This window comes from Primulina tabacum, chromosome 18, assembly GCF_025594145.1.
Source record: "Primulina tabacum isolate GXHZ01 chromosome 18, ASM2559414v2, whole genome shotgun sequence".
Taxonomy (NCBI): domain Eukaryota; kingdom Viridiplantae; phylum Streptophyta; class Magnoliopsida; order Lamiales; family Gesneriaceae; genus Primulina; species Primulina tabacum.
Genome location: NC_134567.1, coordinates 2,550,969 through 2,564,599, shown reverse-complemented (window position 1 = coordinate 2,564,599; position 13,631 = coordinate 2,550,969). Strand labels below are relative to the sequence as shown.

General features: G+C 34.4%; 1 protein-coding gene across 1 annotated transcript; it reads right to left on the bottom strand.

Moving 5' to 3' along the window:
* Nucleotides 1-6,340: 6,340 nt before the first annotated feature.
* Nucleotides 6,341-10,901, bottom strand: LOC142533904 (kinesin-like protein KIN-10C). Its single transcript, XM_075640832.1, has 16 exons — nt 10,579-10,901; nt 9,803-9,968; nt 9,515-9,715; nt 9,243-9,426; nt 8,947-9,152; nt 8,610-8,845; nt 8,486-8,525; nt 8,114-8,203; nt 7,975-8,028; nt 7,754-7,841; nt 7,416-7,675; nt 7,290-7,336; nt 6,907-6,928; nt 6,759-6,827; nt 6,631-6,669; nt 6,341-6,533 (listed from the first exon to the last, which is right to left on the bottom strand). The coding sequence occupies exons 1-16, from the start codon at nt 10,791-10,793 to the stop codon at nt 6,489-6,491; spliced, it is 1,962 nt and encodes a 653-aa protein (XP_075496947.1). The 5' UTR covers nt 10,794-10,901; the 3' UTR covers nt 6,341-6,488.
* Between the last annotated feature and the right edge of the window lie 2,730 nt (nt 10,902-13,631).

Sequence of the window (13,631 nt, the reverse complement as noted above, 5' to 3'; positions counted from 1 at the left end):
TAAGTTGAAATCTTTTAAAAGAGATGGACATAATTAAGAAACTACTTTTCAGTTGATGAAAAGGAAAGAAATTTTCTTAACAACTGAGTTTTAAAACTGATTGATAATACTTTTAGATTGAGATAAAAACGAGAATCTCCTCCTCAGAAACTGAATAAAATTAAAAAAAACGTATCTGAAAGATATTTATATAGTCATTCATTCAGAGATTATAATCATTCAAGCAATGTAGACAAAAGATTTGGAAATATCCATTCAGTCACAATAAAACACAGCTTAACAAATATGATGTTTATTTAAATAAATTTCCTTGTATTTACATCTGAGTACATACGTCAGTTGAACAAGAAAGATTACTACAACGGTAGCATATTTTAAACAACATCAGATATCAGTTGGTTTGTGCGACAAAACTGAAAATACCATCAACTAGTTGCTTGACTACTTGAACTGCTGCACCGGTTGTGAGTTCATTTTGCTAGAGAAACGAGTTAAACTGCTTGAACTTGACTTCTTAGCAAACTAACTGGTCAAGCAGACTCTGACTAGGCTCAACTGGAATTCAGCTGGTGATTTTAATCATCCAACGTCCCAGCATGGATGAGTTTAGTCTGAAGAACAGCTGACCTGGTAGGCTTGCAACTGAAGACTTGTTCAATGAGCAATTTAGCTGTGCATCTTTGCAGATGATTCTCAGTCCCCTGCAGACTAATTAAAACCCCTAAGTAAAGAGTCTAAAGAAGTGGCTGCAATATTTGTCGCAGAGCCAATCCTCTAACTCTTTACAAAAGAGCGACATATAAATATTTTCAAATAGTTTTGAAAATCATATTAAATATTTTTAAATAGCTTTTAACACTACTTTAAAGTATGATTTTAAAACACAGTTTTCTTCAAATGTTCTTCTTAGAACAACCCGCTTTGATAATAATTGAAGGATCGTTTGCTGAGCATTCTTTCGGATGCTTCAAACAAAATATTCTCCAATTAGCTGTAATAGCTCGTGTTCTAAGAATATTAACAGCGATGAATTAAATCGAGTTTGGTTAAAAACCAAGCGGAAGAAACTCGAAGTAATCCTTCGTGAAGAAGACTGTTATATTAGAAAGCATTTTATCTTATGTAAACTGAATAACCGAAAAGGGATAGATTAGTTTTTGCATTCATCAGTTCAGTTATGGTGACAGCTGAACTAATGGATACTCTAACTGATCCAAACAGTTTAAAAACAATAGTTAAACAGTTAAATACACAATATATGTTTATGGATGTTCGAAGACTTCAACTGCTCCTACGTCATCCCTTCTACCGCCTCGGATAGGATCCACTAGAAGACTTTGATTTATACAACTCTTTGTACAAACCCACTCAACTAGGACTTACCAACTGCCTAAACTGAACTCCTAGATTTAGACTGAAGGCAGCACCTTCCAATCAACACTTCTTTAATGTCTATGTGAGAAAAACTACATACACAAGTTTAACGTCTTTGTGGAAGACTGTATTTGAGTGGTTGAGAGTGTTTGTGTGTGTGAGAACTGAACAAGGATGTTCTCATACACTGAGGAAAATGCGCTTCTAATCTAAGCTGATTTATCTGTAAAGAGTTCCCTCGACTGGGCTGAATGCTTCTCTTAAGCTGATATGACTTTGAAGCGTGCCCTTTCTTTTCTCTCTTGTGTTGTATATGTTATTTGAGTCTTCACTGATCTTCTTTTTTTATAGGCGAGAAAACTGATCGTACATTGAGACTCATTTATTTTATCCGTTGCATCTTGAATTCGTTTCATGGACTTTGTGTCTCGACTTTTCGACTGCCTTTCTGAAACGTTTTTGTCTTTAATGTTCTGATGCAACGTCCATTACTGTCCTTTGTTTGGGTAATGGCTTTGTACCTTCACGTACAACTGGATTCCACTTGAAAGAGTTTGTCTTCATCCATAACTGAAAGATTCTAACTGATGCTTCGAACTGGTCAATTGAACTGATCTTTCAGTTGGGCTGGTAAAATTAGTTGACTCGTCAGTGGAACTGATTTCACACTTGTTCAGTTGGACTGATCAGCTGGGTTTCTTCATCAGTTGAACACTCCTTTGGCTGGCCAGGCTTCTGAGGTTTTCCCGCTGAATCACCTATCAACTGGACAATCAGCTGGACTGCTCAATTAACGTAACCAGTTAGACTGATTCATTTCGTGTGATCAGATGGGTCTTTAGTTTTACGATGTAAACATCTCGTGAGTGATCCTAGATGTTGCACACTAAGGTAGATCATTAGTAACACAATCATGAGAGAGGCTATCTATTGTTTAGATCTTGAGTTTTTATTTTGGAAAAAAAAATGATATTTCCTGAAGAAGAAAAAAAGAGAAAAAAAAAACAGAAATATGTTGAAGATCTATGTAATTTTAAAGTTATATGCTACGACCCATTTATCTCTCATAAAAAAAAGAAAAAAATAGAAAGAGAGAAATATATTGTAAAAATTAAATAAACATGTGGTCAAGAAGCATAAAATTAGTCTGATTCCGTGATGTTATAAAAAAAAGATCAGGAAAAAATTTATATAATGAGAATAACTAGATTTTGAATCAATGGATTTCCTATCTTTTGATTAATTTGGCTCATTTGTCTGTCTGAGTTTTGTAAAACATTTTCCTGAGCATTTATATGTATTCCAACTCCATGAGAGAAATCGTTCACATGAATTGAAACATTTATTAACCTGTGAGGATATGGAGTTGAGACTGTTACTATGAATTTCTGAAGGTCATGTAAATTTAATTTCCTGAAAATAAGCTTTGAATTGGTCAGCTTTGATTATTTCATAAATTATAATTATGATGATCTTGATATAAGCTTCCAATATTTTACATGTCTTCGATCTTAAAAACTCTTTCTGAGGATCGGGCCCACGGTCGTCAAATATTGATCTCCCACTAATTCTAATATTTACATTAAATATTCATGGCACAATGAGATACAAATTTAAGGGGTGGGAACGAACCATAAACCAGGTCCACTTTTAGTTATCAAATTATCAAAAAATTACAACACGTAAAATATCCTAACATACACCTATCACATTGGTCATGGCTCTCGATCATCCTTTTAACATATAATATCATATATTATATGAATACGATAATATAACATATTATCAATAAATCGTGTATCTCGTAAATTATCATTAACCGCCATAATTATCAAATTAAATAAGCACTTTTATTTAATTTCAAAAAATTAAATTTCTTATAAAACACTTTTACCATAAATAATTTAATTCATATTTCAATTATTTATTTTGTAAGTAATTGATTTTATCAAAATTGTTGTAGGGATAAAATCGTCCGTATTTTCACAAAATATCAATTTAACCCAAAATTTTAAAAAATAAAAAAATCGCCCCTGGGCCCGAACAATTCAAGCCCACGATCCAGCGTGGTACCCGAGACGTTCCCGGGCACCCGCTCGTGCCGCTCGCTGCCCGATCCGATCGAGCACTGGCCGCGCGCACAGGCGCGCAAGGCTGTGAACCAGAACAGTTCCGGGCAGGCACAAAAAAAAATTATTTTTTTTTCAAAAACTGATTTTTCAAAAATAAATTTTAGGGGCGCTTTTCATAAAAATTCTTACGCGGTTAGAAATAATAAACTCAACACAATTTAATTTAAAACACACGATTGAGAATAACCGACTCTTATACCACTGTTGGGACATCATATTCTCACACCCAAGACGCAGCGGAAGGTTAAAATATTTTTGCTTGGGCGTCGTGTGTTTAAAACATTCATAGGACGTTTAGAATTATATTTTTGCGTTATCAACGCTGGACTCCAAATTATTCCGGTGTTTAGACGGATATAGCCCTTCTTGTAATTTTCTATGAGCGGCTCTTCTCCTTTGATCGCCTAATTGGGTCTACGATCGAAGACTGTTTTTCTCGTTTGATTTGCACTAAAAAATCCTAACGATTTATACGTTGAGACTGTAGCCTCCGAATTTCCAAAATCCGGAGACGAGGCGGCGCGGCGGTGGAAGACACCAAAAGTGGCCGAAATTTTCTTTCACTTTTTCAAAAGGTGGCCGTGACCTTTATAAGGAGAAAATTGGAGAGGATTTTGAATAAATCTTATTTATTCTTAATCCATAATTAGCCAAATAATTATTGATTCTCAATCAATAATTTAAGCAAATCCAATATGCTTAATTTGGGCAAAATTTTCTTCCCAAATTTTGGTGATGGCCGTGAGTTTGCTTGAGGGATTGGAGAGAATTTACTTTTTGTTTTGTGTGCAAAAATTATGTTTTTAATTATGAGTTCTAGTGTTGTATATATAGAGTGAGACTCTTAATCTAATTAGGAGTTCCTCTCCATAAGGAGTCTAATAATTTCATTATATTTAAACTCTCATATAATTAAATATATAATGTATTTATTAAAATTTAATAATACATTATATAATAATATTATATACACATATTTTATATCACCATATAAAATATATACATGTATATGTATATTAAACTAAATAACCATTATAATTTATTAACTAACTCTTTGGTTAATTTAATTCTAGACTCCTCTAGAATATTTATGGGAATTTTTTCTTGTTAGTAGTCACCATTACTAGCACAATAATTTAATTAGTAAATTCCAAATTCACTAAAAAAAATGATTTCGTACTCATTATAACCTCGATCGTCGATCCGAGAGCGGCGATGTATTAAGGATACAAATCTTATTCATATAATGAAAATTGAAAATTTCGAAGATGAAAATTTTCACTTATCATATTAGGCAGCTGTCAGTTTTAGTGAATTCTTTCACAAAACAGGCAGTTCCACTCTCCTTCCCTATTTAGCAATCATGCCAACTTTTATTTCTTCCATCCTATGGAATCAGCTCATAAACTCCTTTATAAGCTTCATGTTTGATGTCCATCAAATTATAGTCGCCAAATTCAACTCCTTGAAATTTAACTATCTCAACGAGAACACAGAATCTGATACGTGTGTGACCCTTAATGGTTCAGGGATACAGCTAGCCGTGGTTTACATCTCCATGTGATTCAGAATAACATTTATTCTTATTCGGGCTTACACTAGTTAGCCCCATTCTTTTCATCAACACCTTGATCAAGAATGTCAGAACTCATTTTTTATTGCACCCATTGGATCATGGTAAGAGCGTCTAGTAGCATCGTCCCATTATCCCCTAGGTATCACTGATAGTGCCTGCAAGAACCTTTAGTCATGATTAACGTAGAGTACGGTCCCTTCAACACATATATCACGATCGAATCTTCAATCATTGGTATATCGAGAGTTGCATATGAATTCGATAACGATGCTATTTATCTTTGAGTACTAATAGAGAGGCATGGTATGTGCAATTAGGAAAACACATTTTCCTAAAGCACATTTCTTGCTCTGGCCTGAGACTCCTTGCACTATTAACTCATCAGATCACATAGGATATCTTCACCCGTAGGCGAACGGTGAATCCCCGACTACAATGCATTTGCTCCTACGTATTTTGAAACTACACCCAATCTCGTCACCTGATGACCCTCGATGGAGTCAGTAAACGGATCAAAGTGCATGCTAGTACGTATAGCCCCTACATTGTCCCGGGTCAAAGAACTAATGGTGTACAACCATAACTTCGGACTATTCCACTCAATAAGTGGAAACCACTTGGATAGTCCGATGGAGGGTTGTTCAGTGCATCATCATATGATCACACATCTGTTTGAATGGACATCTTCATGCCCTTGTCAATGAAACATGGCGTTTATACCACATATGCTAGTCTCAAACTCGAGCGACCTTTATCCTTGTTTTAGGCGGCTGATTCGACTAGGAACCTGTTTAGAATATACGGTAAAATTCCTAATGAGTTTCATGATCTTACGTTGCGACGCAGACCTCATGGTACCTATTGTATATTTTAAGACTTTATCTATGCAGCTTGCATGGGTATACAGATAAAGTATAATGTTATAAGCGAATAAAATCGTAAAATATTATTAAAATAAAGATTATTTTACATTAGAATCAATAAAGTCCGAGCCACAAGTTGGCTTACCGGACACCTACTCTAACAAAATCGATCCTAACAATTAGCTTGGCTTGTAGCTTTTTTATGTCTAATTTTATAAACTATTTTACTCTTAATAATTTTATACATTACATATTTTAATAACCAACTGAATGAAAATTAATCTATCATTTTGTTAATACAAGACCAAAACTCGAGTTCAACTTTCACGCAATAAAGTCAAACTATGCTCTCAAAAATGGAATAGGCACTCGCATGCTTACAAGAAAAGTCGGTTAGTAAAAGAATATGATTTAGAATAACTGAATTTCCCTAATTTAAGTTGTACCCATACAATAGCACAAACAATAGTATTTGGATTTACAACAGGGGAATGGAATGAATTGCATGGATGAATGGATAGAAGAAAATATTAGCAACTTCACTCAATTGAAAAGCTCGGCAGCCACCCCTTTCATCATGCCTTTGATCTGTATAACAACAAAGAAGTGGAAATGCAGATGAAAGAAACTATAGAATTTGGAAAAATTTTCTTTTAAAAAAATCTATCTTCAATGACAATAATACCTGTTTTGCTGACATGCCAATATTTTGCAAATCATCAAGCTGGAGAACCCAAAAGAATATAAAAAAAATTCAGTCCCGGAATATGTTCTCGTCCGATGCAAGAAATACTGCAAATAGATGTTACTTACACTCTTGAAAGGTTCTTGCAATTCTTCGCGAAGTTCGAGAATGTAGGAAGCCCTTTTTTCTCCAATACCCTGTATGATATCGATACATACTATGAGATTTCTTCCCTAACTCGTGCCAGTAAAACTTAGACTATGAGAATTGACTTACTCTTAGTTTTTTCAACTCTTCCCTGCAAATAAAGGGGGAAGGTAAAATTATTAGACCAAATTTACAAGGTTGCAACACTTGTATTCGAGCTTACTAAACATTATGTAATTCCCAATAAAAATCAATCACAAGTCTAACACCACCTTTTCAAAAATATATAAAATGTCTACTTGGCCATTGATGAAAGTAGAATTTCTTGATTGAAAATTAAACTTGTGCATAAATTTTTGCTGAACTTGCAAATAACTTTTGCCTATTGTGGTTGTACCATACGATCAGCATGTAAGAATCTACTTTTTAGTTCATATACAAGTAAGATAAACTAAAGAAATCATATAACGTAGTACATGGAGTAGAGAGTGAATTTTGGCGTATTCACTTACTTATTAGCTGAATTCAGAAAATTCAGTTGTTCTTTAACAAGAGAATTCTGCAATAAAAAAGAATGGTTGATGATAAAAATACAGCAATTAATCAATTATGTGATGATATATTTCACTGTAACAAACCTTCAAACTAGAACCACATATGCTAAAGGTACCACCCCTTGGGCTGCGATTTTTCATACCATCAAATTTCACCATTGGAGTAGTATCATTGCAGCTTAATTGACTATTGGATGAATCAATAATTTCCTTCTCCGGAATTTTCACCTTCATTGGAGTTGATGAACACAATAACTTTAAGTTCTTGGATAATTCTTTGATTTTCTGACTAAGTGGCACAGATCCATCGAAGTGTGAAGCTTTGTTCGACTCGCATGACTTACCTACAATATTGAATCATCTACTGAGAATTATCAAGTCGTTATACCAAATGAGCGAATTTGTTGGGTTTTAATCCATACCATCATCAAAAAGTAGAAGATCGTTTCCATCACAACAACTTTCATTTATAATTTCTTGAGAATGGAGACCACCCTGTGTAGAAAGATCCTAAGAAATAAGAACCGTAAGTTTAGGAGAGTTTTGCATATGTTAAGAGTGAATGAATGATATAGAGTTTTTGGAATCCCGCAAATAATTTTACGTATTCTGTCTTTTACAATTCAAGCTAAAAATTGATAACCTTCTCTTCCTGAATAATAGCCTCATCATTAGGGGCACCGGGCAATACATTATCCTGATCCAAAATAAAATGAGCAATCAAATGCTATTCGAGATTTATATGGGACTACTAGAAAGAATCAATCGAGTGGTTTGAATACCTCTTCCAGCGAAAATGGTGCAACAACCAAATCATGATCTTGGAGGACTTTATTTTTGTGGGATGAAGTATCTTCAGAAAGGCATATCAACTGCATCACATTTTAGGTCAACATATAGTTGTATGAAATGGGCATCTTGTTTTTTATTACTTTGGATTAACTTTCTACTAATTGTGATATAAAAACGCATATCCCTTTGCTGAAAGGTTAAACGAAAAGGTAAGCATCATAAACAAATCTTAAATTTAATTGAGTACTACGTCAAGGCGAAAAAAATTGATATAGACATACTGGAGGAGGGGCGTTTTGAAGGAAAAAGAAAGAAATGCAGGCATAACAGGTTGATGGATAAGATATATTAATGCATATTACCTGCTTAGGATTGTTTGTGTTTTCTTCATCAAAGAGTTTCCTTGAAAAGAGTAGCCCAAAATTTAGTAAAAACTATTTGAAGTAATATATCATGTAAAATAATAGGACATTAAGGTAGTTTTACCTTCCCTTTAGGATGCAGTCAGCCTTCTTTCCAGAAAGTAATTGACTACGACCCATATGCTTTTTCACTATCAAAGAAGTAGATGTACTTTTTCCACTTTTCAACGACGAAAACATCTTAGATTTGACTGAACTTTGACATTTATTTGTAGAGTCAGTCAAAACTTGCTTGGTGCTATGACAGGACCGTGAAACGAAACTGAGTGAGCTGATAGAGTCTTTGCAAAAGAAAGGGTTCTGCATCATAAAATAATAATAATAATAATAATAATTAATATATAAAAGTATTTCAAAAACTGCAATTAAATTTTTAACCTAAATTTCTTGTAGAACCTTACCAAGCAAGCAAACACTAACACGTGACTTGTGCCACTGAGGGAATCTTGCAAGATTCGAGTGAGCTTACTCTCTCGATATGGCACACGTATCTCATTGGAATTCAGGGCATTGATGACATTTATCAATGCAAATAATGATTTGTTACTCCTGTAATTCTCAATAAGTGTGTTTCTGTCGCTGCCACTCTTACGAGGATCCTCATAGCCTAATTGGACAATATGAAAAAAGCTTACATGAATGATCATCGGACTAATAGAAAGAAAGAGCATATAATTACATTGTTAGTTATATAAACCTGCTAGATCAACAAAACTAATCTTGTTCTCCAACTTGGGTATTATGTTGTCATCTTCAGATGATATATGGACCATCAAGCCCTTGTGATAGCGCCGAGGATCCATTGATATTTTTTGGCTTTTCTGCAAATTGAGATGTCTAAAGTACATATTTTCGAATTCTGAAACTGATCTCACCTTGACCTACAAAACAACATTAGCAAAGCAATATAATTAAAATTCAGCTTCAGAAAATTCCATTAATTAAGCAAATAAAAACATATTTTCTTGCCTGAGAAAGTCCCTTCAAGTTGAGTTTGCCTTGAGTGTCACCCAGTACATGAACCTCAGCATAATCAGGATCTAAAAGGTCAAAAGCATGGTCTTGTGTAACCCGATAGAGGGATACAGATACTGTTTTCTTGCTTTCACATGCTTTAGAAAGAATTTCAGACATTGCAATAGTTGCTAAACCTGGTTTCTCTATAGATCCCTTCATGTAAGAAAGAATCTAAATCAACCATGCATCAAATTATCCAAGAAAAATAGTAAAACTATTATGAAGGCAAACAGGAAAGACCTGTATAGTAAATGTTTTTCCGCTTCCTCTAGCTCCCAGGGCAATTACAGATGCATTTTGACCATTAAAAACTTCTGAAATCATGTGTCTAATCTCTCTTGAGTATATCAGGCCAATATCTTCATCCGGCTCATAGCAGTGATCCAGTTCATAAGCATTTTTGCGGCTGACAATATATAAAATAGAAAAGGTGAAAACACATCCTAAATTGTAATCTGATTAACTAACTAAATAGATGACTCACCTACGTTTGGAACTTCTTAAACTCTAATTATGCAAGTAAAAATTTTCAGGCTCTTCTACAGAGACAAGAATATACCAATGACCGATTTTCCTTCCATTCTTGATGCCTACTTATGTTCAAAATAACAAGAAAACCGGTACAAAAAACAAATGCAGGACAGGTCTGTGCATCAAATCTTAAAACTATTTATCAAAGGTCCGAGTGCTAAAACCAAACGTGCTCAAGAAAAACCCATCATCCATAACCTAAAAAACAAAGCTGCGTTAACCATATAATCTCACTACAATTGAAAATTTGTTCACATAATAGACTTCAAAATTGTGAATTGGGGAAAACCCCCCTGGTAAAAAGCTACTCCCCGAATCTTGAAATCAAAATCTACTTAATCACAAACAAACAGTACATCATAAGATAAAAACTAAAAACCACGAAAAATTCTACGGTACCAGTAGTTAAGCATGAAAATCAAGAAGGTAAACTCAAACCCCTAAATCTGAAAATCAAACAGTAAGAAGGCAAGGAAACAAATTACCCAGTGGATCGGGTGTCGAGAGAAACTGTGGCTTTAGCAAGCTGTCCATTCTCGTGGGGATTCTGAACAGTGATCCAAGGCTTCCGTTCTCGGGTCAAGGACTCAGATTCTTGATCTGTAAATCCTCGGATCTTCCCCACTATTCGCACTCGATTTGCGGGCTTCGGGCACCTAGTGGATTGCATGTTGTCTGAGCCTGAAACCGTAGAAGCCATTGAAATTCTTGATAAATTGTGAGGTAGAGTCAGATAGAAGAGGGAGGATACGAAATGAGGATTCGATAATAATGGGGGCAACGAGCCGTTGGGTGTGAGATTTTCGAAATCTATGATTCTGGCGCCTCGGATGACGCTCTCCGAAGTTTAAAACTGGGGCCAGGGGTAGTTTGGTCATACACTTAAATTCCAGCTATAATTAATTATAAGATAATAATTTACGCCCAAATCAAAAGTGTATTTTTAAAAATAAATTTTTTATTAAGTATTATCCAATATAGCCTTTTATAAGACAATAATCATAAAATACACTTTCTTTTTCAATTTTCCCCATATCAAAGATTACTATAACTTAATGAAACAAATTCATTTTTCAAAGTAATTGAAATTAGATTATTTTATTATTGCATTACCTTTTTTTCGTAATAAAATAATAATAACAATAATAATAATAATAATAGTAATAAATTATATGGATAAAATAATAATAATAAATAAATAAATAAATATTATTAATAAAGAGTTAAACCCTCTTGTATACAAGTACTTATTTTTTTCTCAAGCAAATTTTGTCTTTTAATTCATTATTTAATTTTAATTCATGACAAAGAGTTAAACCCTCTTGTATACAAGTACTTATTAACTTTTCAAAGTATAATTTTTATATAAAAATATATATATATCATCTTTTCATATTATTTTTCTGATTTTTGGCCGGATACCCATGTATATAATATATATATATATATATATATATTATATATATACACATCAATATATATAAAATAACTTTGCACCATTTTAAAAATAAAACAACCATCAATTGAAAATTCGAAAGAATTTAATTCAAAACGTAAAATCGTATATCGTCACCCAACCTAAACTATCAATATTTCAAAAATATACTAACACTAACATCCCTTCAAAAACCACTCAAAATCAATCATAATAGTCGTAAAAAACTTTAACGTAAACGTTAAATCATAAGTGTGAAAAACTAGCGCTGGTCCTCGGGTTATGCGCACCTCCAGTCCATTAAGATCAACCATCAAGTCCCTCAACATCAATATTATCATGCTCACCTGCATCGATCACACCTAGTGAGTCTATTTGTAACGTACCGTACTTTTAAATTATTTTAAAATTTGCGGAAAATAAAAATTTTCTTAAATACAAAATAAACTTTCAAATTGCGATCATCCATAAACTGTTCATCCAAAATATTTGCAATAAAAAGATCACAAATAAAGTTTGCTAAAGAAAAATACATGTTTAAACATCGTAAACCATAACGCGAAATCTGAGTATTAAAATTGTCATGCATAAAATCTTAAAACACTGGCGGTCCTCGGGTTTAGCCTCCTGCGCAGTCCAAGCCGGCTCATTGGTCCCCACCCCTCGTCTCCTCAACATCTTCCTCACCTACATCGATCAAGTCTAGTGAGCCTAAAGACTCAACATGTATAAACTAGAGATAACAACTACTACATAATAAAATCACATGCATCCTTAAACTAAAACGTACATACTTGAAACTTGAACATAATATCATAAACGTAGACGCGTCATCGTCATAAAACTTTTCATAAACATGTTTGCTTCATACATACTTGAACATACATAAACTTCATCATTTTGCATAGAGATATGTTTCAAAGCAAGTGACCTATACATAAATGCGCCTGATCAGACTAAAACACAGTACTGGGCTGACAGAGAAAATCCACTGCCACATACATGAGATCCCCGGTCATGCTTTATCGGGTGGATTGGTCCCTGGTCTTGCTTTATCGTTTTCTAATCCTGGTCTAAACCCGATCATGCTTTACCAGGGTGGAGAGGTCCTCGGTCACGTTCACCGACTTCCAAACCCGTTCATAGTTGGAGAAGTCCCCGGACACGTTCTCCGGCTTCCAAACCCGTTCATAATTGGTCACAAGACATTTAACATACCTCAAAAACTTAAAATATTTTCTTTTGCACGTCGAACATACTTACTTAGCGTTGAGGGATTCGTTGCATCTCACTTGGGGCCACTTCTGCACGTACTAATATGAGTTCAAACACTTATCTTTCATAACTTAGACGTATTAGTCATGCTCACACCCAAAATGACAAATTTCCTTATGACGTTCTAAATTTCTTGGTACTTGACCTCTTTTAATCATCGTACTAAATCATGACATCATACCCCAAAACAATCCCTAAAAAAATATAATTTTTTTTGTGAAGACACGGACCGTGTAAGGGTCCGGGTCCGGGTCCGGTCCGGGTAGGCATTGGAAATTCACATTTCGAAAGAAAGAAGGGCATGGACCCCGTGTCAAGGTCCGGCTCCGGGTCCGTGTACCTACTGGAATTGTAAACCAACGGAACTTCACTACACTTGCTGCTTAATCCTCCTAACTCAATCTTACAGACCATGAACCAACACCTTGAGACCCATCTTAAGACGCTATGACAATGATTCAAACTCCCATGATGCCTCAAAACAACGATGCAAACCGTACAACGCAACTCAAACCGTGAACACGATATTTCGACACCAAAATATTTCCTACGACTTCTAATGCAACCAAGTGCCTATCGACACGAAACGAAGCACCAAAATTCATCCCAATATCATACTCACAATACTTAAACGCAGCAGCGATCACCCAACAGTTCCCAACGAAGCCTGCAACAAATAAACTTCAAGAATTCATCAAGAACATATTTTCAGAAAATTGCAGTTTGATCAGTCCCACGAAAACGATCATAACTCACTCATTTCTTGTCTAAATATTACGAATTTACTGTTAAATCGAAGGTATCAAAAAGTAATACGTTTTATATGTT